At 39.6% G+C, this 26345-nt stretch overlaps 1 protein-coding gene across 1 annotated transcript in view; it reads left to right on the plus strand.

Moving 5' to 3' along the window:
- Positions 1–26345, plus strand: part of snd1 (staphylococcal nuclease and tudor domain containing 1) — a 221806-nt gene that overhangs the window by 172078 nt on the left and 23383 nt on the right. The window contains exons 19-21 of the mRNA XM_047389164.1: positions 16104–16227; positions 20542–20611; positions 25104–25217. Of these exons, the coding sequence (XP_047245120.1) occupies positions 16104–16227; positions 20542–20611; positions 25104–25217 (308 nt within the window). The remainder of the gene's footprint in view (positions 1–16103; positions 16228–20541; positions 20612–25103; positions 25218–26345) is intronic.

Below are 26345 nucleotides of genomic sequence, written 5' to 3' on the forward strand. Positions count from 1 at the left end.
GTGTCCACATAGTTTTCAGGCATTTGAAAAAGAGAACTACATCAGAAGAATTAAAGAAAACTGTTGTTTTCTTCCACAATAATTACACATTTGTTTTGCCTTGATCAAGAGTATCTAAAGGCAGGCTCGCCTTATGTTTTGATGCAATTTGATTTTTGTGAGTGTTCCAAGAGCCATTAAATAACAACGTAATTATCCTTTAAGGCAATACCAGAAGCATTTAAAGAGTTTGTTGTAGCAAAAAAAAAGACTAATTAGTTTCTTTTGATTCAAATTTGGGGAAAAAACAGAAACTTGGATTTTTTGCATTATGTCCATTTGTGCCCAGGTTCACAAGTAACAAGAAGCAGATACAATAACACCCTCTTTCAGCACATTGATTATTTTCAGAATGGAACAGATCTGAACTCTAAATGGAAATGATTGTCTCCATTATCTGTAAGGTCATGGGATCTGCCCAGTTTTCAGTAGCTTTCCTCTCCGTTGCCCCCTTATCTGTCCCCACTTGCTGTGGACTTTCAGAGGCCATGAAATTGACTTTGGCCATCTTTTTTTCATTTGCCTCATCAACATCATTAATCCATTTACCTTCAATTAACATCATTTTAACTTAAAGCATGTCTCTCACCAGACTTAATTCAATCTTACACAAGCATGCCTTTAGGTTGCATTTCTCTGTATGTTTCAGCACCATACCTTAAAATCTTCAAGTGCACAGAAATATGTGAAACTACACCATTACTCCTTCTTTTGCCACGAGTTATAGATCCAAATCAAAAACTTACCACCACCCCTGGTAGTACTGCTGCCTCAGTCAGTCGGGAATGATGCTGTGACTTTGTCTAGGGTTTTATGGTTGATTGGAGTCATTCGAGGGGCAGAAAGAGACTTCACATTAATGTACCTGAACTCTGGGTTAATGCCACTAGCAGCTCTTGAGGACAATAGAAAAATATGCTATATGTTTTTTTATATTGTCTTTCAGGCTCTTCATATCTCTGAGACATTAAGAAAGAGCAGGATGTCGAGTGTATACAACTTTTCACCAAGTGTTCCATGTAGAATTGTACACAAACAGCATTTTTTATATTGCTGCGCTCAGTGTATTTTGACAGGATAATTTTGAGTTATTCAACCTTTTCTCATAAAAAGCCTTTATTTTAGATGATCCAGCAGTCCTAGCGCCTTCTTATATATTTGTTGTTTTTTTTTGTTGTTTTTTTTTTTTTTCATTTAATTGGCTTGTGTTCTTACCACAGCTTATGTGGTAGTTTAAAAAAAACTTTTCTCAGCAGTGGAGTAAAACCCGACCAGTCCTCAGACCCTCTACTTCCGTCTCCTGTTGGGTTGTTCGCTCCCTTCTCCACCACCTCTCCTGCCTTGGTTTCTTTCATTTCTGCAAGTGCACACTCAGAGCTACATTAAGTCACCTGGGCTTCTTGAGTTGAACATCAAAGTGTTAGAAGTTGTAAAATCACACAACCTGAGTGCTTTAATATATCATTACATGCCCCCACCCTCACCCCACAGCATTTCTAAGTGAACATTTTTATGCACACAGATCCACTGTGAAGCAGAGTACTTCAGTGATTACAACTGATGACAATATGACATTTTAGAAGAATATACACGAGGGGTTTCCAGTTGTGTGCCCCTGTTAATGATCTGAGGCATTTGAAATAGTTGGCTTCATTTGAGACAGTTATGCGGGTCCCCAAACATGTGTTAAATATTTTGGTTGCATCAATTAACCTGCAGCCAGCCATTTTTGCAAAGGAAGACCTTGTTAAGACCCAACTTAAATGAAAAGCTCACATTCAGAGGTATTACAGTATGTTCTACATGCTTGAAATAGTCCTGCACAGTTCAAGAGAGGAGCTTAAGCTGGTCAGTGACATTTAACATTCATACATTTTGTTTCACATCAGTCTTTGGAAGATACTTTAATAATACATTGATACAACACTATCCAAATGACTTTTGGTCGAATCGTCCCTTCGTTACTTTGAACATCCATTTTGTATCCACAATTTTCTTCTGATCTCATTTTGTTTCATAAAAGATGTTTTGTAATTGTGTGTCACCTCAGGTTTGTTCCTCAATTCCATTAATTGTAGTTCAGATGGATCTGACAGATTATACTTCAGTAACAACTTCCACACAGAAGAGTGTTGCCAGCACAGCTCAGATATAGTGTTTAAACTGATCACAAAAGGATTGGCTTTTTAAACTTTCTGACTGACCAGTTGGCACTTTCTTATTGCATCCAGTCAATTACTGACTTAGTAAACATTTAGTAGTATTAAAACCCTGCATGAATAAAAGTCTTGAGCTTTGATTTAAAAAGGCCACTTTCAGTTATAGATCAAAGATCTAGTGGAAACTGTTTCCAGAGTCATAGTGCTGCCACAGAAAAAGCTCGGTCATCCTAACATATATACTTAGTCCATGGAACCTTTAGTACATTTTGACTGTCTCAATAACTCAGGATAAATGCAGGGAGGCAAGGCTGTTGAGAGGTTTAAAAACAAATATTTTTCAATCTATTCTTAAATGGTCTGGAAGATAATGTAGTAAGGATAAAACAGATGTGTTCCCGTCTGAACAAGTTGGAGGCGACTAAGGGATGAGTGGGGGACACCAACATTGAGAGCATTGCAACATTCGATTCTGGAACTGATAAAATAATTAACCGCCTTTTCCAGGTCACAGTGGTTTAAAAAAGGTTTTACCTGACTTAGAAGACTTGATAGAAGATAATAAAAGCCAGACCAAATGTCAAAGGTAATATGTCTAATTTTAAATCGTTGTTTGATTTGATCCTGAGGTCTTTTACAACGTTGCTGAATTTAGCAGTCAAAAGCCACTGTTTGATTGCAGAGATGCAATCAAACAGTGGCTAAGCCAGTGATGAAAGAGGAGCAGTAGAGGATGAGAGGCTATTGACAATGGCAGAAAAGGTTTTGTCCGTCAGATAAGAGTTGAAAAACTTCAAAACTGTGCCACAGATGCCAACATAATCATGTTGGTGAGACAGGCGGACTGAGTGGTCCACTGTATCAAAGGGTACTGTAAGGTCCAGAAGCACCAGAGCTACAGGGTACTTAGTCAATTGACTGAACAATGTCATTATGGACATTTAATAAAGGAGATTCGGTACTATGCCTGGAATTTAAAGCCAGATTGAAATAAAGATGACAGGTGCCTGTCCATTTACTCATCTTCAGTAATTTTAAGCCTTTATAGAGAACATAAAACTATTTATGGAAGGTCATGGTTTAAATAGAACATTTTCACAACACAACTGTGCAGTCAGAGCTGCATGTTGTGTCTCTGCTCTGCGGCTACACTTGTTTCAATTTTTGCCCAAATGAAAAACAATGAATTTTATTTGGAAAACAAAGTGACATTTAAGCATCATAGAAGTATAATGAAAAGTGGGGCCTTTAGTAGTTGTAAAACATGCTTCTCACAGGAAGACAAAAGGCAATAAAATATCCCTCTGTGAGAATTGATCAGAAGAGCAAGTAACTGAAAACAAAATAAAGCACAAATAAAAACTATGCAAATTTCATTAAAATCTTAGCTGAATAACGCAGTGCAGTGTACAAGTAATAATATTGAGAATTCAGGAGAAAAAAGATGTTTAAACCAGAGAAACATCGTCAATTGGTAGTACAGTTGTTAAAGTAGAACAGAGGAACATGATCATTAATATTTAGAGGCAGTTTCCAAACCATTAACCCTGAGGGAGTTGTGCCTCTGTAATAGACTTGGATGTATTTATTTATTTATTCATTGTGGTCTGTAGAGATGACTGGCTGCTGAAAATCCTTCACAGCTTTCTAGATTTTCAAGTTCATGCATAGGTCTCTAAAATAGTCATTTTCTGAGCTGTTCAAATGCAGTCAGAAATGCAGCTCGTGGTATCATGGAGACCCTCTCCAGGGTCTCCATGTTTTGCCCTTTTTCCAATTTTTATTATTGCCATTTAATTACAGTTTCCTCCCCATTTCACAGATGAATATATTTACACTGGTTTGAAAACTGATTACTTCCACATTAGGAAAGGATTTTCCCAGTTACTGAGAAGATTTAGGAATTTTTATCTCTAATTCTTGGTTTATTTTAGGATTTCATCTGGTGAAGTAGTTAGTCATTTATCTATCTTTGTCTCACACAGCACAACGCTCCTTCTACTCCTCAGCAGCCCCTTTGCTTCAGTACTGCTGTTTCTTATCCCACTGTTCTCCTTCTGTGTGTTGTTTCCTCTGGAGGCAATATGTAATTACTGTCTGAAGCGAACCAGCACAGATCTGTGCAACCTTGGACACTGTAAGACAATAGGCCATTCCAGGCTCATGAAGGGAGATGACTCTGATCTATGCAGAGTTGATGGTATATTACTCTGCTGGAGTACTGGGTTTGTTGAAACCTAGCCAAATACAGGTTCATAGTCTTTCTTGGTAGAAACTGAAATTGCTGAAACTAGAATATTGTTGTTTACACACTTCAGAGATGTACAGGATTTTTTGTTTTCCAAATGATTCAGTATTCTGGGCGTGTACATCACCAGAACATACTAATCAACCTCCAGCAACCAAAAACCCTTCTGGGGTGATTAAAAATTCTTCCATCTATTCCATCTACTCCAAGCTCCTCAGTTAACGGAGCTTGTTATGTTATCCTGAAGGCTGAGCTAAGGCACCCTATGGATGAAGCTCATTTCAACTCCTTTTAGACAAATTGTTCTTTTCTAGTGAAATTCTATATCCTATGACCATAGGTAGGGGTCGTTACGTAGACACACATTACAGCAGACACGGCCTCAATTGGTGTATGTCCTGCTCCATCCTACCGTCATAGTGGAAAAAGAACCCAAGATACTTGAGGAAGTAATAGGTCTGAGAGAGAAACCCAGACGTCCCTCACCTCAGTAACACTCCGCTGGGAATTATTGGGAATCCCATGGCTTTCCAAGGTTAGAAGGGGTATATAGTCTCTCCAGTGACATCAGGGTCTACCTTGGGGTTTCTTCCCAGTGGGATGTCTGGCATATTTCACACACCCTAGAGGCTTCCAGGACAAATGCCTCAACCAGGTCAGCTAACTCCTTTCGATGCAGAAGAGCAGCCGGTTGTATCCAAAATCTCTGGTCATTGTCCATATCTCATCACTATAGGACCAAATTTTGGTATTCAGCTTTCACCCCTTCCTACTGCCATTTGTAAATAGAGGTGATACAGAGGCAACTGTGGATCAGAGGGAAGAATAGTGGTCTTGCAATCCAAAAGTTGTGAGTTCCATTCTGGCTTCTTTATGCAACATGTCGATGTGCCCCTGGGCAAGGGACAACCTACCGATCTCTGTATCTGTGAATGAATGGGTTTGCATTTGTGAGAGCAACTGGGTGAATGTGGAATGTCATATGCCTATAAAGGAGACAACCAGTCTTTTTTTCTTGCTCTAGAGAAACACAAATTCAGCTCTTTTGGAAATTGTTCTGGTTGCAAAACAGTCTTGACATAGACTATAAAAGCGCTACCTATCACTCACCTAAGATAATGCAGTTTTACATTAATCTTTGTTTAAATATTGTGATTGCAACCAGTTTATTCAATCCTATATGGTCACAATTGTCTAAACAAATTGTCCAAACTAAGTGTGATGGCAGGCACTAGAGCTCTACAGCTTGATATAAATTTGTTTTTCAGGAATATTTTGGGTAAAAAAAAGAAATCTTATTTCAATTTTCGAGTCTGGATCATGAGCTACATGAGTGCTAAAGTAGAGGTGACTAAAACCGTCCTGCTGAGACTGGCTCTTAAAATAGTCCATCCAGCAGAGTTAAGATTTGGTAATACATCATTAAAAGTATAGGCTCTCTCAGTGACAGGTGAATGCTGACATGCAGTGTGTCATTTTCAGATTCATCCCTACACATCACTTTTCACTTTAGAAGTCCAATGTGGTTTCAGCCAAATTCTAAACTTGGGGTTTCAGAATACCACACTATCATCAACTTGTGGTTTTAACTTATATCTGTGCCGAGTCGGTACAGATATGTTTCATCGTAATTAGTTGTGCTTATCTAGAGATTATATTTTTGTGCAACTTTCCTTTAGGGTGCTTGCTCTTTTTACCCACTTCAACCCCACCACCACACACTTGTACACACACCACCCTACCCCACCTGCTGTGGACCTCACGTTGTTGTCACCTCCACGGTTTTGAATTGCTTGGCCTGACCCTGACTAACAAACACACATTCTGTGCTCACAGCAAGCCTCAGCTGCAGTGCGACTGGCTGGACATGCTGTCTAGAGCTTGTTCCCTGGCACCAATACAGACACGTAATGAGTGGAGTCGTTCCCCTTCCAACCAGGTGCCACTCCGTCCACATTATTCACATTTCTACCTTTTACACACAGCAGCTGTTCTTCACCTAATGATGCTGGAGCCAGCTACTGATAGAGCAGCGTGGCCAGAAAGCAGTTCTCTATCTAGTTGCCTGAAAATGTAGGTATTCTTTGAGGTTTTAATACTTAGACATGAATACTTTGTTTTATATGACCTTGAGTTAATTTGATGCTGCTTGTCCTTCCTTATTTATGGTGTTGATTGCACTAAGATTATCTTAAAATTAGTACTGTAATTTCTGTTGATAAAGATGAGTTGCCCTATAATTGAATGTCATGTCAAGGCTGCTAACTGGTTTTTACCTCGTAGCAGAACGCTTAATAAATAGAGATGGATGCACTCTTAGAAGAAGTTCTCATAAATTCCAGCCTCTTTTCTTATTTTGAAGGAATTAATAAAAATGATTTTGGTCATCATTTTTCTGTGTTGTGGGCATCAAGCCAGGGGTAGAGAACATTCCTACTTGTGTGTGAAAGGTTTTGTCTTTTTTGGAAATCACAAGGGTTAAATAGTCTAATTACAACAATACAAGAAAGAAACTAATTGACATGTCTTTCTGGCTGAAGACAAAAGAAGTGACAGAAAACCCTAAATAGGACCATTGTTGTAATGATTATAGTTAACAGTTAAATGGTCACATCAAATTAAAGGAGAATGGCTTTAATTGCTAAACTGTTATCCTAGGGTGTATGTAATTATATTCATGCTAAAGCTGCAAAACCATACTAATTTTAATTTTACATTGACTGTAATTAGAATTTATGCCATGAAAATAAATCCAGCACTCAGTACCTTAGCAGGCTGACAGAAAAGATGAGTCCTGCTAATTAGAAGTCTTTAACTTGAGTTTGTCCAATGCATCTAGCTGTTCTCCTTTTAAAGTCTCATGTTAGTTGTTAAATTGTGAATTGGACTTTATGTGGGTCCCTCTTGATCACATACCTTCACTAAAGATAGCCAAGCAGGGACACTGCATCTGGAAGGTATTCACAGCACCTCACCTTTTACTCATTTTATGTTCTTATTCCAAATTTGACTGGATTTACACATACTAGGCCATAATGGCAAAATTAAAATGGTGTGTTTGCCTTATTCACTTGGTAGAAGCACCTTTGGTATGATGCTGGAAGCTTGGTACACCTGTTTTTGACCCCCCCCCCCACCACCACACACACACACAAATACACACACACACTCTCTCTCCTGCCAGATCCCTCCAGTTGAATGAAAAGTTTTACATGTCTCCAGAGATGAGCTTGCTGGGCCATTCCATTGTTGTCTTGTCTGTGTACTAAGAGTCTTGTACTATTGGAAGATGACTCTTTGCCCCAGTGTGAGGTCCAGAGCGCTCTACAGCAAGTTATCACCTTGATCATTATTTGCATTAAAGTTCTTGCGGCTAAAAAACATCCCCCACGGCATGATGCTTTACTGTTGAAAAGGTATTAGTTAGGTGATAAGTAAGGCAAGGCAAGTTTATTTATATAGCACATTTCAGTAGCAAGACAATTCAAAGTGCTTCACATGGAGGAAAAAATAAATAAAATAAACATATTAGCCAAAGTACATTACAGTGACATAAAGGTTATTAAAAAAGAAAGGGAATAGAATGATTGATAAGAAAATGAAAGGAAAGTTACACTGAAAACTTAACTGATAATGTTTAGATGGCACAGTCAAAGGCCATTCTAAACAAATAAGTTTTTAATCTTGATTTAAAGCAACTTAGGGTTTCAGTGCTTTTACAGTTTTCTTGGCGTTTATTCCAAATTAGTGGAGCATAAGAACTAAAAGCTGCTTCTCTATGTTTGGTTCTGGTTCTGGGTATGCAGAGTAGATTTGAGCCAGAAGACCTGAGAGGTCTGGGTGGTTGATACACTTACAAAAGGTCTGTAATGTATTGTGTGATTTATAGACTAACAGAAGTATTTTAAAGTCTATTCTCTGAGCTACAGGGAGCCAGTGTAAGGACTTTAGAACCGGGGTGATGTGCTCCACTTTCTTAGTTTTATTGAGGACGAGGGCAGCAGCGTTCTGGATCAACTGCAGCTGTCTGATCGACTTTTTAGGGAGAAGTCACTGTTGCAGTAATCAAGCCTACTAAAGATGAACGCATGAATTAGTTTTTCAAGGTCCTGCTGAGACATTAGTCCTTTAATCCTGGAAATGTTCTTCAGGTGATAGAAGGCTGACCTTGTTACTGTCTTTATGTGCCTCTGAAGGTTCAGGTCTGAGTCCATCACTACACCCAGATTTCGAACCTGATTGGTGGTTTCTAGCTGTATTAACTGAAGCTGTGTGCTAACTTTTAAATGCTCTTTCTTTTGTCCAAAGATTATTACTTCAGTTTTGTTTTGATTCAGCTGAAGAAAAGTTTGGCACATCCATGCAATGATTTCTTCTAAGCATTTACCAAGCGCTTGAATGGGTTCATAGTAACCTGGTGACATCATAACATATAGCTGTGCGTCGTCTGCATAGTTATAACTTACGTTGTTGTTTATTAAAATCTGCGTTAGGGGGAGCATGTAGATATTGAATAGGAGAGGCCCTAAGATGGACCCTTGGGGAACGCCACATGTGATTTTTGTGGTCTCTGATGTAAAGTTACCTACTGACACAAAAAACTCCCTGTCCTTCAAATAAGATTTAAACCAATTGAGTGCTGTACTAGAAAGGCCGACGCAGTTTTCCAGGCGCTCTAATAAAATGGAGTGATCAACAGTGTCGAATGCTGCACTAAGGTCCAATAATACCAGCACTGTGGTTTTTCCACAGTGTGCATTTATATGGATGTCATTGAACACCTTGACAAGAGCCGTCTCTGTACTGTGGAGAGCACGGAGGCCTGAATAGAAGACATCGAAGTGGCTGGTCATTGTGGCTCCTAAGTGGCTCCTATTTTCCTCGAGGTGTGATATTTGGCATTCTGACCAAACGTTGTTTTAGACCAGATAATTTTTTTTCTCATGGTCTAAGAGTCCTTTACCTTGGGCAAACTCTACGTGGGCTGTTGTACCTTTTCCAGATGAGTGGTTTCTGTTTGTTCCTTCTACCATACAGGCCTGTTGGATACTATTGAGTACTGTAGAAATTGTTCTTCTTCTGAACCTCTCATTCTCCAGAGTGATGGTTCCTTAGGCAGGCATGTTTAATCATGTCTGATAGGAAAATTGTGCTTCATTCAGACTGCAAGTTCTTGTGTGTTTGTGTAGTCTGCCCTGGGGTGAATTTCTCATTATCCCTTCTGTAAAACTGTCTGCCTGTCTACTATGATAAGGATATCTACAGCAGAACCAATCTGAACCTTTTAAAATGCAGAACAAGCTGCTTATTGGGCTACATTCAAGCTCTGACTTCCTGCGATGTTGGATATTCCCACAAAATGTAGCACCTATCTAGATATATTAACATCAGTGACCTTCTCATCTTAGAGAAAGTTTGTGCTTCTGCTGTCTGTACTCTGATGTGGGATCTCTCTCCTTGCAAGTTTGAATAAAATCCCAGACAGCTTGGCATCACTGTGTTTATTTCTCATGGGGTCTTTGATTAGAAGGAAATTCCTCAAAAAGCTCTTCCAACCTGATTGCTGAAATCGGCTGGCCTGCCAGTTTAAAGGAGAGTGCTAGCGGTTCAGTATTTCTTCCATTTATGGATGATGGATTCCACTGTTCTTGACAAGTCTTTCAAACTGCATATTTTTCTGTACATTTCTTCAGATCCGTACATTGATACAATCCTGTTTCTAAGACAATTTTTTGAACTTCGTGCAGAGCAGAGACTAAGCCATTATCAACCGCTTATTATAGGTGTATTGTGTGTATACGTTTCTGGAAAATTTATTTTCATTCATTTTGGCATAAGGCTGATATATAACAAAATGTGAAAAAAATCCAGCACTGTAAAGACTTCCCAGGTGCAATGTAAGTGAAAACTGCTGTAGATCTGACAGCCGATGGTGCTATTTCACTTCCGCAGGTTTTTGTTACTGCAGAAGATGTGGTGGTTAGAGGTCAGACTCTTCCTGGATAATCTATTATCTTCCAAGTCATATATTATTCAATCAGCGATGCAAGTTTGCTTCTAAAAGGTCAGCTCACTTGTCTGTTTTCGCTGGGATGCTTTTGATTTTACATGGAAAATAAGGATCCCCCATTGGTATTCTTCTCTACCCCTGGAAAGCTTGATTCACACTGTCAGCATTTGGAACCATTACCTGAATGGGAATGACCAAGTGGTATTTTTCACAGTGGTGTTCCTCCTTTTAGGTCCAAAAGGGTTTTCTTTAAAATTGGCCAAATGTTTGCACAATTGAACTAATTTGGAGAATACAAATCTTATCCCATCAGTATTTTTGGACCGGTGACAATTAAATCAAGCCATTAGCCTCAGCCAGTTAGCCTTTACGGGTGGCAGAAACGGGAGAGACGGATACAAGAGACCGCTTAGATGCCTTCTTTGTTTACTTTTTTCAGTGAAGGCTTTTCCAATTACAGAAACAGTAATTTAGTGTAAGAGACTCCAGACTGTTGACAAGAAAAGAAAGGAGGAGGGTAATTGGTGGTAGTAAGTGGGGTTTCACATAAGGTACAATCCATATCCCTTTCTAGAGGGAGTGAAGCCGTGTGGGCCAAGAAATAGGATCATTGTTTTTTTTATGGTGACAGAAACTGACGGTTCATAAAACATCAGTCAGTAAGAAGAGAAAGTTGACTTTCTCCTGTCTTAGCTCCCTACTTGACATGCCCCAAGGGGGTGCTGGTTCTCCATTGACCAGCCTTACTTAGCATGTCTCACAAGACCTCTAGCAGTTGCATGCTCTGGTAAGGGTGTGTTTTGGCTGCTAGATGATAGACCATCCATTCATTAAGAGTAACTGTAGTCCTCTGGGGGGTCTCTTATTAGAGCAACAACTCTTGTCTGTCTTGCCTCAGTGATTTCTTCATAAATTACAGTGCCTTACAACAATATTTATACCCCTGGCGCATTTTTTCATATGTTTTTGTTATATGTTACTTCTGATGATTTTTTTTTTTTGTAAATATAAATCCTAAAAGTGTGGCATGCATTTGTATTTAGCCTCATTTTATTGAATACCCTTCAATAAAATTCAGTGCAGTCAAGTTCTGTCAATGGTTACCTATTTGTCATTCACTTCACAAATCTACCATTTTAGGAATAATGGCATTGTTGAAAGAACACCATAAGAAATCCAGTTTATATTTTGCAACAAGCCATGTAGAGGACACAGCAAACAGGTGTTCTGGTCAGGTGAGAACAGTACTGGACCTTTTCACCTTCATGCCAAACATGGAAATGTGGAAAACTGACTCTGCACATCATGCTAAACATTGAATCCCAATGATGAAACATTGCTGTGGCAGTATTATGCTGTGGGTATGATTTTGTACAACAGGAACAGAGTTAGAGTTTATAGGAAAATGGATGGAGCTGAATACAGGGCAATCCTGGTAAAAATCCTGTTATGGGTTGAAAAATGCTTGCGACTGGGGCAGAGGTTCACCTTGAGCCAGGGCAACAACCCTAAAGATAGACCAACAATGTACCAAGGAATGGTTTAGATCAAAGCCTATCCATGTGTTAGAATAACCCAGTAAGAGTCCAGACCTAAATCTAAATGAGAATTAGTGTTGAATGTTGCTGTTCATAGATGCTATCAATTTAATGTGAATGTGCTTGAGCTATTTTGCAAAAACGAATGGGGAAAAATGTCAGTCTCTAGATCTGCAAAGCTGTTACAGTTAGAGCTACTGTGGTTCTACAGTGTTGACATTAGGGGTTGAATGCCATGCATGCCATGCTTCTCCAGGTTTTATTTGCAAAAGATTTATAAACAATCCATCCTTTTACTTCTACTTTACAATTATGCATAAACGTTTAATTTTGCTGTTGTACCATGAGAAAAATGGGTTTAAGTTCTTGGTTTGTTTCCTGTCACCTTTACCTTCTACGTCCCATGGCAGGTGTCATTTTTCTAGATAGACATCAGGTAGGTTCAAAATGTATTTCTTATAAATGTTAAAATATGGAAATTGGGCTGCTTTTACAAACAACCACTGCTCTTTCTGCCTCAGCCTGTGGCTCGCTCATACTGTGTGATTATTTATCCTTCAGTGTTTTAATGGCTTTTGTAAACAGCTTAATAGAATTCACCAGAGCCTTGGGATGCCTGCTGAAAGGGCACTTGATCCGCTGTTTTCATCGGCTTTTTCTCTTCCCACCCCTTTGTCTTCCCTTCCACACTGTGTGCCACAAGATCATCTAATATGATCATAACCAACCTGTAAAACCGTCACCACCACTCTCCTCCCTGTCTGCTCCTGCATTCTCCATTATATTTCGTTCTTTTAAAGCCTAATCGGTCCTTCACTTTGTGCTCAGTATTCAAAATGTAATTATATATGATTTACAAACAGCTGCAGCCATTATCATGTATAAACAAATTACAGAATGAGGAGGGGAAAAAGACAGAGGGATAACAAGATGAGGATAAAAAAAAATTGGCTAGCATCAGGCACAGTCATTGGTTTGGCTGCGTTTTGGATCATCGCTTTGGCGCTTGCTTCAACACAAAATGAGCACTCATGCTTGACACGGTTTACCCCTTCTGCAAGGAGATATTTGATTGTCCCTCTGCCAGCATTGAATAGGAATCTGCTTCTGTAATGCAGTGTATTCTAGCTGCACTTCCTTCTTCCTGGCTGTTGTTTTTTCAGAATTCAACTTGGGCTCTGTTCTTGGGCAAAAGTTTGTTCAAATCACTGCAGATGGTTTATTGCTCGCTCTGCTCACTTGCAGCATGTAAAGATTGTTTTTGTTACATGATATTGGCAGCTAGGTTTGAGTTTTAATTAGTATTTCATGAAAGGCACAACATACACTAATATTGCTAAAATATAAGTGCATGTTATGTCAAAGGACTGCAAAAATGTCTAAATCCAAGATGTCTCATAACAGATGAGATGAAAGCTGAATACAGGGCACCTTTTGCTGCAGTTTGTTTAGCCTTGCTGTTAGCTGCTGAAAGTCTCATTTTCATAACCTAAATAAACTGCTGATATGTCATGGAAAATAAAGTCTTGTTTGTTGAATATATGTTGCTCAAGCTTGTAATACAAACAATATTACTTCCTATTTTATTATCTCCTTGAGGTTGTAGGTGCCTGCATGTGTCTGGACACAGACCAGTTGTCGGTGTTGAGGTATAACAAGGTTTTAAAGAGTTATGGCTTCAAAAACAATTGTGTTATATTGAGCATTCAGTTTAAAGTCCTTTTTAAGGAAATGCCAGAGTATGTGCTGGAATTAGAAGAATTTTGTATGACAGTAAGGAGCATAGATTAATGCAGCGATGCCCCTCTCCCAGCTGTTGTCACACACTGTTCATCTGTTGTGTGAATAAAGGCTGTTTGAAAATATTTCTGGTTGGGAAAACTGGACAGTCATGTTGTGGAAACTATTGATCGCCATCCATCTGTACCGCAAAAAATAATCCAACAAATTAACTGGCTAATATCAGCTTCTTATAGCTGTCCACATTCGTTGACTTGGAAATTACTTGTAAAATTAGCAGGTTTATATTCAGTCTTGCTCTTCATGTATGAAAACAGCCCTGTTATATATCATTGTTTTAAATTTCAGTCAGCCCATGAAATCATGGTCTTTTTTTGATTATGCTGGAACAATCTCATACAGGTCAATGCCTTTATGTGTCATACAGCTTTTAGATGCTATGTTCATTTGTTAGATCACCACCAGGATGTTTTCATTTATTGTTGTATTCATTACCTACCAGCATAAGAGTGGCTGTGCAAGGAGATATGTGCACACCCATACTCTCATTGTCCAAAATTAAACTGACCCCCCAGCTTTCTCCTCCCACTTTACTTCTCACTAAATTTCTTTGCATTCCTATCTTTTTTCCCTCTTCAAGTTTGACATGCAAATGAATGTCTCCCGAGCTATTGGTTGGCAGCTGTCTGCCTGTCTCAGCGTAGATAACTGTGGGAAAACAGCATAATTATTCATATTTTCTTGTTCTCCGCCAGCATAAATAATATTAGGGGTTAATGACAACCAGGAGCAGTTGTACAGAAATATAAAGGTGTCTGCCTGCAAGCTGTTTGTTTGGTAGTAACATGCATCATCAGCAGAACTACACTGACTCCATTTATTTACTGTTTCCGCAAAAAGCTTCTCATTTATAAGAGTATTAGAAATAAGGCTCATGTAATTTCAATGCCTAAAGTGAAGTGATGACTAAACAGATCATTAGCCCTGCTTGGATTTATAATCATCCAAATGTCTGAATAAAGATGACCAGTTGCCCGCAGACCCCTTCCAGGAGGCTGATTTGTGAAAATGGCTCACAAAATATCACCTTGGAAATTCCTATTGGCTGCTTTACTAAACTGGCTGCTGTAATTGCTTCCATACACTTCATACTGCTCCAACGAAAACACGCAGGCTAAGTAATCACCCTCTAAAACACACAAATGTACCGTATGTATTGCACGTACAGCTGAAACCTAGCTCTCTCGAAGATTCACGTACTTGCCGTTCACAATCAGCTTCCCAATTTGGACTGATGGTTGCAAATCAGGCAGCCACTTACCGCAGTCATTGGTTCCCCAGATGGAGTGACTTACTATTCGATTCCTCCGTCTCCCAGCGTATCGACAGCCACATTCTTACCTTGAGTCCACCATAATAGGTCTGCGGCACATGATATAATGGCTTGATAGGCCATAAAGGCCCGCTGGGAGAGCTGGCTTAACTCAAAGCTCTACTTTACCACCAGGGTCAAACCGGAATAAGCTGCATAGTTTTAATGGGCTTAACAGCTGCAAAAGCCACTAAGCATTTATTTTAGTAATTTTGGTGTCAGTAAGTAAAGGTGCTAAGAATACTTTTGACCTCATTCTTGCTCATTTTATGCTATCAGAGCTGGATTACAAAAATCTCCCATCTCTCTTCTTACCCAGCTGCTTTTTGAAATGAAGTAATTATACATTTTTTTAAGTTGTTTGAAGCAACATGATATGACAAAGGGAAAAGTAATAATCATACATTAAATTTAATAATCGGGCGCAGCGCATGGTGTAGAGGTAGAGTGCGAGCATCATGCACAGAGGCCGCCCACGGTGCCATTCTCGACCCTGGGACCTTTGCTGCATGTGTTTCTGCCTTCTCTCTCGGGCCCATTTGTCGTCTGTAAACTGTGAAATAAAGACAGCTAGTTCCACAAAATAAAAACAAAATCTGTCAATGAAATTTGTTTAAACTTTGCAGCGTTATTCTTTGGACAGCTGTGTTGAAATTGTTTTTATATAAACAAATTGTTAAAAGCTCTACTTGATGTAAAATAAAAATGTTGTCTGATTCTGGTCGCACAAATAAAAGCCAAGTATTTGCACTTCTTCAGCAATAACCTTTATTTAAAAGACAAAAGGGGAAAAAAATCAGGCCCGTCATTTATAATATTTTGTACTGTGTCCATTGATTCTGAATGAGGAATCTGGTAATAAAGGAGAAACAAACATGTCTGTATCAAGGACAAAAATTGAATTGCTTGTATAACACCAATATTGTATCTTATAAAGAAGATAAAACTTAACTATAATATGGAATTTTTAATTTTCACCCATCTTTGTTTCCATCAGGAGGCCAGTTAGAGAGTCTGATGGAAACCATGAGAGCAGAGATCGCTGCCCATCCACCTGTTGAAGGATCCTATTCACCACAGAGAGGGGATAACTGCCTAGCCATGTTTGCTGATGGTGAATGGTACGTGTGCATTTCGTTCTTTAAAAACTTCACAAGGGTTTATTCCAGCTGTTCTAGAGGTGAACCAGTTGTTTACTGTTATTTTTAAAGAAGTGGTTAGCTCTTCCACACCAGAGAACCAGCTCTGTACAATATCATTATATTCAATTATTTCTCCAGTAAATGTTTGATCTTCCATCTGCTGTATTCTAAATTCCTGTGGAGGATTACAGTGCTGGGACACCATTTAACAACACAAGTCACATAATCGGTTATTCCATTATGACTGTAAATGAATGTCCTAATGTCACCAGGCTTTAGAAACACTGTTTAAACAAAACTGTTTGTCAGCGCTTCGTACAATCCCAACCAGTTGCTCTCAGATTGACATTTACCAACAGTGTGGCAAACTACAGGTCCTTCTCAAAATATTAGCATATTGTGATAAAGTTCATTATTTTCCATAATGTCATGATGAAAATTTAACATTCATATATTTTAGATTCATTGCACACTAACTGAAATATTTCAGGTCTTTTATTGTCTTAATATGGATGATTTTGGCATACAGCTCATGAAAACCCAAAATTCCTATCTCACAAAATTAGCATATTTCATCCGACCAATAAAAGAAAATTGTTTTTAATACAAAAAACATCAACCTTCAAATAATCATGTACAGTTATGCACTCAATACTTGGTCGGGAATCCTTTGGCAGAAATGACTGCTTCAATGCGGCGTGGCATGGAGGCAATCAGCCTGTGGCACTGCTGAGATCTTATGGAGGCCCAGGATGCTTCGATAGCGGCCTTTAGCTCATCCAGAGTGTTGGGTCTTGAGTCTCTCAACGTTCTCTTCACAATATCCCACAGATTCTCTATGGGGTTCAGGTCAGGAGAGTTGGCAGGCCAATTGAGCACAGTGATACCATGGTCAGTAAACCATTTACCAGTGGTTTTGGCACTGTGAGCAGGTGCCAGGTCGTGCTGAAAAATGAAATCTTCATCTCCATAAAGCTTTTCAGCAGATGGAAGCATGAAGTGCTCCAAAATCTCCTGATAGCTAGCTGCATTGACCCTGCCCTTGATAAAACACAGTGGACCAACACCAGCAGCTGACACGGCACCCCAGACCATCACTGACTGTGGGTACTTGACACTGGACTTCTGGCATTTTGGCATTTCCTTCTCTCCAGTCTTCCTCCAGACTCTGGCACCTTGATTTCCGAATGACATGCAGAATTTGCTTTCATCCGAAAAAAGTACTTTGGACCACTGAGCAACAGTCCAGTGCTGCTTCTCTGTAGCCCAGGTCAGGCGCTTCTGCCGCTGTTTCTAGTTCAAAAGTGGCTTGACCTGGGGAATGCGGCACCTGTAGCCCATTTCCTGCGCACGCCTGTGCACGGTGGCTCTGGATGTTTCTACTCCAGACTCAGTCCACTGCTTCCGCAGGTCCCCCAAGGTCTGGAATCGGCCCTTCTCCACAATCTTCCTCAGGGTCCGGTCACCTCTTCTCGTTGTGCAGCGTTCTCTGCCACACTTTTTCCTTCCCACAGACTTCCCACTGAGGTGCCTTGATACAGCAGTCTGGGAACAGCCTATTCGTTCAGAAATTTCTTTCTGTGTCTTACCCTCTTGCTTGAGGGTGTCAATAGTGGCCTTCTGGACAGCATTCAGGTCGGCAGTCTTACCCATGATTGGGGTTTTGAGTGATGAACCAGGCTGGGAGTTTTAAAGGCCTCAGGAATCTTTTACAGGTGTTTAGAGTTAACTCGTTGATTCAGATGATTAGGTTCATAGCTCGTTTAGAGACCCTTTTAATAATATGCTAATTTTGTGAGATAGGAATTTTGGGTTTTCATGAGCTGTATGCCAAAATTATCTGTATTAAGACAATAAAAGACCTGAAATATTTCAGTTAGTGTGCAATGAATCTAAAATATATGAATGTTAAATTTTCATCATGACATTATGGAAAATAATGAACTTTATCACAATATGCTAATATTTTGAGAAGGACCTGTATAGTTGCACTGATTAGAGATTTTATGGCTGATTTCTGATCATCAAGTTTATTAAGCTCTGACCTGACATTACTTATTTTTGTAAAATTCTATGCAACATCATAATAGTGTTTTTCCCCTACTTTCTGGATATACTGAAAATTGGCAATTAGCAAGATTCATGCAGTTAGCATTACAAAATGTAAAATCTTGCTTTAATTTGGAAACTTTTAAACAGGCTGCCAACATTTCTATGTCCCTCATGTCCCACAACAGAAAGAATTCATCTTATAAAGAGTGTAGAAAAACTAGTATGCTTCTGCAGAATAGAGTTTTTCTTTAAATACCTTCTTGTATATCTTTGCTTCATCTGACTTTGTTTTTAAACACCTCACTAAAGTGGTAAAACAACAGTCATGTAAAAAAAAAAACCCATAAATTTCCAGTTCTCTAGTAAAAAAAAATTGCATATCAACATCTAATCTTGTTTTAATTTATTTCTAGAAAATAAAGTGATTTTATTGCAGATAAACAAATACATAACTGTTTTAATCATCAAACAAAATATTTCAGCAAAAATGAGCAAAAGGTTAGACTCCCAACCCCCTAATAGAACTACCCAGTAGCCATTTTAAGTTAGAATAGATGTTGAGGTGTCCTAATACGACAACAGATTTTCTTCGCCAGAGCCTGCTCCTTATAAGGCACTCATTTGACCCTTTTTTTTCTTGAGTGGTTGGGTTGCTGTGGATCACACTGTTCCAGCACGCTCCGTCTTTGTCTGGTTTGTGCACAGAAGAGTTCCTTAATCAGTTTGAAACGGGGAGAATATATCAGCACTGCTAGAAAAACATCCACATGAATAGCAGGAGCCAACGTTTTGTTGTAAGGCTTCACATGAAACCAAGGTGATTTATTTGTTTATATTTGTTTTTCTTTCCTCCAGCGTTTGAGCAATTTTAAATTCAACAGATTTTGTTCTCTGATGCATCCGCTGCAGTCACCTAGAGTGTTTTGATTAGCTTTTAAGAAGCAGGAGTTTCCTGGGAGTAACACACAAAAATCTCTTCTCCGAGTCTCTTCACTGGGTGTTTAAAGTTCACAGATGGTCATGGGGGACACATAGAAGTCACTGCAATCGAGAGGAGGAGAGGGAGTATGTCAAGAAGGAGAGGGGGGGGGGAGAAAGATCACAAAACTAATTAAAACCCAAATGTTCATCCAACACAGGTGTTGTCCTTCATCTTCCTGTCCTGCTTTTAGGGCAAAACACAAGTTAATCTTTCATACATCACCAGTACAGGTCAGGGGACACTTTAAACAGAAAACCTGTAGTCTTTATCTTCACGTTGGAAAATAAATGTCTGTCATTAAAACTGCAGGAAAATTGTGTTGATTTGTGTCTTTCTGGCACCCGTGTATTATTCAGCAAGCTAATTATGTTTGCATTGTTCTTTCTTTGTATCCTGGTACTCCATGGTTCATTCACCATGGAGACTTGTTTCTTTAGGGGAGTAATTAAACATTTGTTACCATGCAAGTCCTCCCAGAAACACGAACAGAAGAGAATAAAACCTCTGTTCATCAGTCACTTTCATTTTCTCAAACTCCTTCTTATTCTCTCAGTTTTTGTTCATTATTCTCACTTCACCCACGTAAACCTAATTATTTGGCCTTTTTCAGCTCTCCTTGCTCTGCTGCCAATTTGTCATCACTGCGCTCATTTCTTTCTTATATTCAGGAATCAGTGATGGCCAGCTGAGGTGATGCTCTGCATATATTTTGAGGAAAAATATGTTCTTATTGCAGCTATGTTATGAATTTAGGCATTACTCAAGCAGTTGGATTTTTCATTTAATCTGTCACTGACTGATTGTTTTTTCATAAACTTTTTATTGAGCTTTCCAGATGTGCTAGAAAATCGCAAATGACAATGAAAAACCTGCAGGGTCTCAATGATTAGCACTAATGCACTAACATCATTTTCTACAAGACAAAAACCAGGTTTAAATTTCTGCCTTTTATTGCAAAGAGGCCTCCGTGCAATTTTCACCACCCGCCCATGTCCTGATAGATCCCCCTTTGTCCCCCCCCAACCTTAACCATCACACCCCCAGCCTGTTCATCCTATCCCGCTACTCTACCCCGATCACAACAGACAGATCCTCCAACACCTTCTCCCCAGGGAAATAAGCACAGAATCATTTACTCATCTCCTTTTCCTCTTGTGCCCTCTGTCTTCATCTCTCTTTCCCTACGCTCTATTCTCCCCCCTCTCCTCTTCTCTCTGTCCTTCTTTTTCCCTCCAATTATTCTTCTTCTGCTGCTGCAGGTACAGAGCCAGAGTGGAGAAAGTTGAGTCACTGGCGAAGGTTCACGTCTTCTACATCGACTATGGGAACGTGAGTAACTTTGTGGCAATAAATCTGATTGTGTGTGTGCGTGGAGGAAAAGTGTTCTTATTAAAGCAAAGTGCTGATCTTTAGAGTTGAAAAACATGCACGTAAGACATCTTACATCCAATCTTGTTTTCATTTTCATGTACAAAGAAGTCTCTCTCTGCCCTTTTAGCTGAAGTTTATGTGAGAGACAAAATGCCAGCTTGTTTGTTTTTCTGGTATTGTTTATTGACGAAGCAGAAAAGGTTTAGAGCAGGATTTTTGCTTGGTCTGGAAAAGTAAAGGCTTTGATTTCAGTTTGTATCAGGGCATTTATGTTGATTTGACACATAAAATTTGAGAGTTTTTTTTTTAATTGTTTTTCAACAGTTTTTTTGCCTCCAGAGCTACGGTCTTAATCTGAACCTCTAGTTCCGAGCTTCAGCAATCATCATCGGAGTATTGGGATTTGCAAAATTTTAATCACAAAGTGCCATTCTAAAGCTCATGGAACATCTTGATGGCAAAAAAAGATGGCATCATCACTGCAAAATTCAACAGAAATATTGCAATTGCACATTTTCCTGTCCCTGGATATTTTAAATTTTACTCAGTGATGACGAAGGCTGTGTTTTTGTCTCTGCCCACGTGCGTGCGCATGCTTGCATCATCACTGAGTGGCTCATGCAGCCAACCCCCGCCCTGCGGGAGTTTTCCCATGATGCAGTGGAGCGGCACAGTGTGCGACTGACCTCAGAGCAGGGGGACAAACCGTGGTTTGGTTGGCAGATGCAATGCATCCTGGCGTGTTGCTAAAAGTGTTATTCTCCGAGGCTGACCTGGTACACACACACACACAAAAGACAAGCTGATATCTGCAGCACATCAGTTGTAGTAGTTTTGCGTCATTCCAGGTTGAGTCAGGCTGGCCTTGATTTTGTGCCCTTGTGTCACAAGCAATTAGCTTACAATATTGCCACCTCTCGCAGCTATAGGCCTCTACTTGAATTATTATGTGGTCATTAGCAAACACAGCAGAGCACTTTTGTCATTTCGGGTTTAAAGCCTACATTCAAAGGCCCATCAAAGTCTAATATCATGTAGATAAATCTTAACCTTGTATCATAATGAATCACAGAAATATTTTCTGTCTAGACTGGACAGTTCAATGAACACATTAACCTAAGGTATGAGAGGGTCGTTAAATTACTTCTTCGGTTCTCACGGCTGTATTTATCTGACTTTTCAGCACACTAATACCTATATGGATCCGTAACTGATCAGAGCTTTCACAGGCTTAATAGATTTTATGCCATTAACATACATTATTATTCATATGTCATTTTTTTATATTTAGAAATGAGTCGAGATGCACCAATCAGGCTTTTTCTGGCCGATATACAGGTCCTTCTCAAAATATTAGCATATTGTGATAAAGTTCATTATTTTCTATAATGTAATGATGAAAATTTAACATTCATATATTTTAGATTCATTGCACACTAACTGAAATATTTCAGGTCTTTTATTGTCTTAATACGGATGATTTTGGCATACAGCTCATGAAAACCCAAAATTTCTATCTCACAAAATTAGCATATTTTATCCAACCAATGAAAGAAAAGTGTTTTTAATACAAAAAACGTCAACCTTCAAATAATCATGTACAGTTATGCACTCAATACTTGGTTGGGAATCCTTTGGCAGAAATGACTGCTTCAATGCGGCGTGGCATGGAGGCAATCAGCCTGTGGCACTGCTGAGGTCTTATGGAGGCCCAGGATGCTTCGATAGCGGCCTTTAGCTCATCCAGAGTGTTGGGTCTTGAGTCTCTCAACGTTCTCTTCACAATATCCCACAGATTCTCTATGGGGTTCAGGTCAGGAGAGTTGGCAGGCCAATTGAGCACAGTGATACCATGGTCAGTAAACCATTTACCAGTGGTTTTGGCACTGTGAGCAGGTGCCAGGTCGTGCTGAAAAATGAAATCTTCATCTCCATAAAGCTTTTCAGCAGATGGAAGCATAAAGTGCTCCAAAATCTCCTGATAGCTAGCTGCATTGACCCTGCCCTTGATAAAACACAGTGGACCAAAACCAGCAGCTGACACGGCACCCCAGACCATCACTGACTGTGGGTACTTGACACTGGACTTCTGGCATTTTGGCATTTCCTTCTCCCCAGTCTTCCTCCAGACTCTGGCACCTTGATTTCCGAATGACATGCAGAATTTGCTTTCATCCGAAAAAAGTACTTTGGACCACTGAGCAACAGTCCAGTGCTGCTTCTCTGTAGCCCAGGACTGGGGAATGCGGCACCTGTAGCCCATTTCCTGCACACGCCTGTGCACGGTGGCTCTGGATGTTTCTATTCCAGACTCAGTCCACTGCTTCCGCAGGTCCCCCAAGGTCTGGAATCGGCCCTTCTCCACAATCTTCCTCAGGGTCCGGTCACCTCTTCTCGTTGTGCAGCGTTTTCTGCCACACTTTTTCCTTCCCACAGACTTCCCACTGAGGTGCCTTGATACAGCACTCTGGGAACAACCTATTCATTCAGAAATTTCTTTCTGTGTCTTACCCTCTTGGTTGAGGGTGTCAATAGTGGCCTTCTGGACAGCAGTCAGGTCGGCAGTCTTACCCATGATTGGGGTTTTGAGTGAAGAACCAGGCTGGGAGTTTTAAAGGCCTCAGGAATCTTTTGTAGGTGTTTAGAGTTAACTCGTTGATTCAGATGATTAGGTTCATAGCTCGTTTAGAGACCCTTTTAATGATATGCTAATTTTGTGAGATAGGAATTTTGGGTTTTCATGAGCTGTATGCCAAAATCATCCGTATTAAGACAATAAAAGACCTGAAATATTTCAGTTAGTGTGCAATGAATCTAAAATATATGAATGTTAAATTTTCATCATGACATTTTGGAAAATAATGAACTTTATCACAATATGCTAATATTTTGAGAAGGACCTGTAGATTTTCTGGTTTTCTTTAAGGTGTGACTTTGAGAAATATACATTTCTAAATGATGTTAGCAATTTTTATTTCACTGATTAAGAAACAATAAAAAGAGAAAGTAATAAAGATTATCCCCATTTATGCATCAAATCATGTCCTTTTAGTTTTTACTAAACTCAAAATCAAGTGTGTTAAAGGGGACATCATATCATGCTTTTCAATCCCTTCTTTTCAACCTTAAATCATTCAGTTGTGGTCTATATATTGTGGAACTGCAATGCTTTGGTCTGAATTCCTTGTTATTGTAGCTCCCCTTTTTTATCCCTGTTCTGAGGTGCATCTGAGAGCCACTCTTGGTGGGGCCTCTTTTAATGCTACTGAGGCACTTTACACTTCGCCCCCCTCGAGGTCAAGGAGCACTGCACTTTAACCCGTTCAGCCATTTTTGTAGTGTGATGACAATTATCTAGTGCCGCCGAAACAAGACAGTAACGTCAAAAGCTGTTAATAATACTATTCAAAACACGCAGTACGGTTCTGTACTCAAGGAGCAGCAGCACACAACACTAGCATAAGCAGAAGGCACAATGCTACTGCTATCAAAACAAAGGCCAGGATGTCATATCAACACACAATAAATTAATCTCTAAAATAAAGTTTTCCGTCATTTTAGCGTTATTTACAGCTACTGTGACGTAATAGTTCAAAAAAATGTAACGGATTATAGTGAAAAGTGACAGATCCCAATCACTGGCCCATTGAGTGTGCATCCATGCGCATAATCCTCCTTTAGACATAACATACAAGACTATGTTTTTGAATGTGATGTAAACATACCATTCTCACTGCATCATCAAATTCAGACTTTTCAGGCATAGTTTTTTAATGTCAATAAACTATATTTCTGCTTTTTTTGCTGTCTATGCATTTTAAATGCATTACATCTCAGACAGTCTTCCTCCTAACTTTAGCAAAGCGGAAAAGCAGATGGAGCTTGCACCTACTTGGATGTATCAACAGCTGTAAAATGATTAGAAGGTTATTTATTAGAAGCAATTTATCAACAAAAAAAGATTCCTCTCCCTTTTCTACTTCAAACTGCACCAGTATGTCCCATTGCATTGTGGGGCAACCCTGGTGCCAGGAGGATTCAAAGTAGATGCTTCCTTCACCTTTGTTAGCAACTTTAGCAATGGTTAGCCTGATGCAGTTCTCCTAGTTCTTACAGATCTTATTTATATTTTGTTTTTCACTTTGTCCTTCCATAATTCTGCCAAACAAACTTAAAAGTGGTGCAGGTTGCTTTGCAAATGCATCCAAATTTTGTCCTACAAGAAGTACTTCCTTTCATAATTGATGTCTCAAACATATGTTGGTAGTTAAGGAGTCACTTCCAGGGCTCATAATAAAATGATGCCATCAGCAACTGGATAGCGCCTTCTGAGACAGTCTTTACTGTGATAAGAAATATTGGGGTGTTGTAATATAACAAGATGTTTTATCACCCATATGTACAATGATCTATGCTGGGATTCAAATGTCCTTCCTGTGTCCTTCCTCAGAGAGAAGTTGTGTCAAGCACCCGCCTGGCTGCTATGCCTCCTGCCTTCAGCACCAGGACCCTGCCAGCACAGGCCACAGAGTACACCTTCGCCTTCATCCAGGTCCCACAGGATGTAAGTGCACAGACGAGCAGATATGTTCTGCAGCCACAAGCTCCAAAATTAACTGAGATATGGGCTTCTCCGGTCTCATTTTCTGCCAACTTTTGAAAGTTTGACTTTCCTGGCAAGACATGAAAAGTGTTTGAGTTTTACAAATCACACAGGGTGATAAGTCTGGAGCTGATAGTCAGGGCTGAGTTTCCATTCCAGGCAGTCTTGTGAAAATGATGCTTGCTCACACATAATGGATGTAACAGAAGCAAAGAGAGCAATGACAAACACTAAGTCACTGGTTTTCATGTTTGCAGAAAGATAAAAAAAAACTTACCATCTGTGTTCTTTTTGAACAATTTGATAACATTCCGTTCAATTATTCAGCAGCCTGAACTGTTCTTTCCTATGCAGAGATATCATCTACTTCATGTCTTGGAGTACATACATGGCTGAGCACCTTTCCCTGTTTTCTGCAGCCATAATCGTGTTTATTCAACCTTCAGTGACCGCATTTGAGCGTGTGCATCGGTGTCAGGGGGTCGACTCATTGGCAGCATCTTGAGCTGACTGCATACAAATCTCACAGAAACAGGTTTAGTTTAGCTACAGGCCTTGTTGGCGCCGTTTTAAATCCTGGATTTATTCTGTGGTGTGTGATTGCTTTTAGATGATTTATGTTTTACATAGGCAACATAAGATGCAGAGCACTTCAGCTTTGATCCTGTGTTTTGTTTATTTATGTCTATTGAGTTTAAATCTGCTTTTGATAAATGCAGTGTTTGGGTTTTTGCAGGTCATAAATTAGCAAGTGATTACAATTGAAAATTGTAATTTTCCTCAAGTTTTTTTGTTACTTTCCTTCTTAGAATACTAAATGTAAAGTTGGCGGCCTGAGGTCGGTGCTGTCACCTCTCACGAGTCAGTAATGAAGTAGCCCATCTGTTGTGCAACCCATGGGACACAGAGTTCACCTCCATGTTGCAGTTCTTATGCACACAAAACAAAAACCTGCAGCACACAATTCAATCTGACAAAACATCTTCCACCTTTTCTGCTCACTCTCCTTTCGTCACTCTGCGCCTCAACTTTCCGCATTGTCTCAGATTTTTCTTGTTTCTTATGGTTTCTGTCTGACACACTGACAGC

Source organism: Girardinichthys multiradiatus, chromosome 17, assembly GCF_021462225.1.
Source record: "Girardinichthys multiradiatus isolate DD_20200921_A chromosome 17, DD_fGirMul_XY1, whole genome shotgun sequence".
Lineage (NCBI taxonomy): Eukaryota > Metazoa > Chordata > Actinopteri > Cyprinodontiformes > Goodeidae > Girardinichthys > Girardinichthys multiradiatus.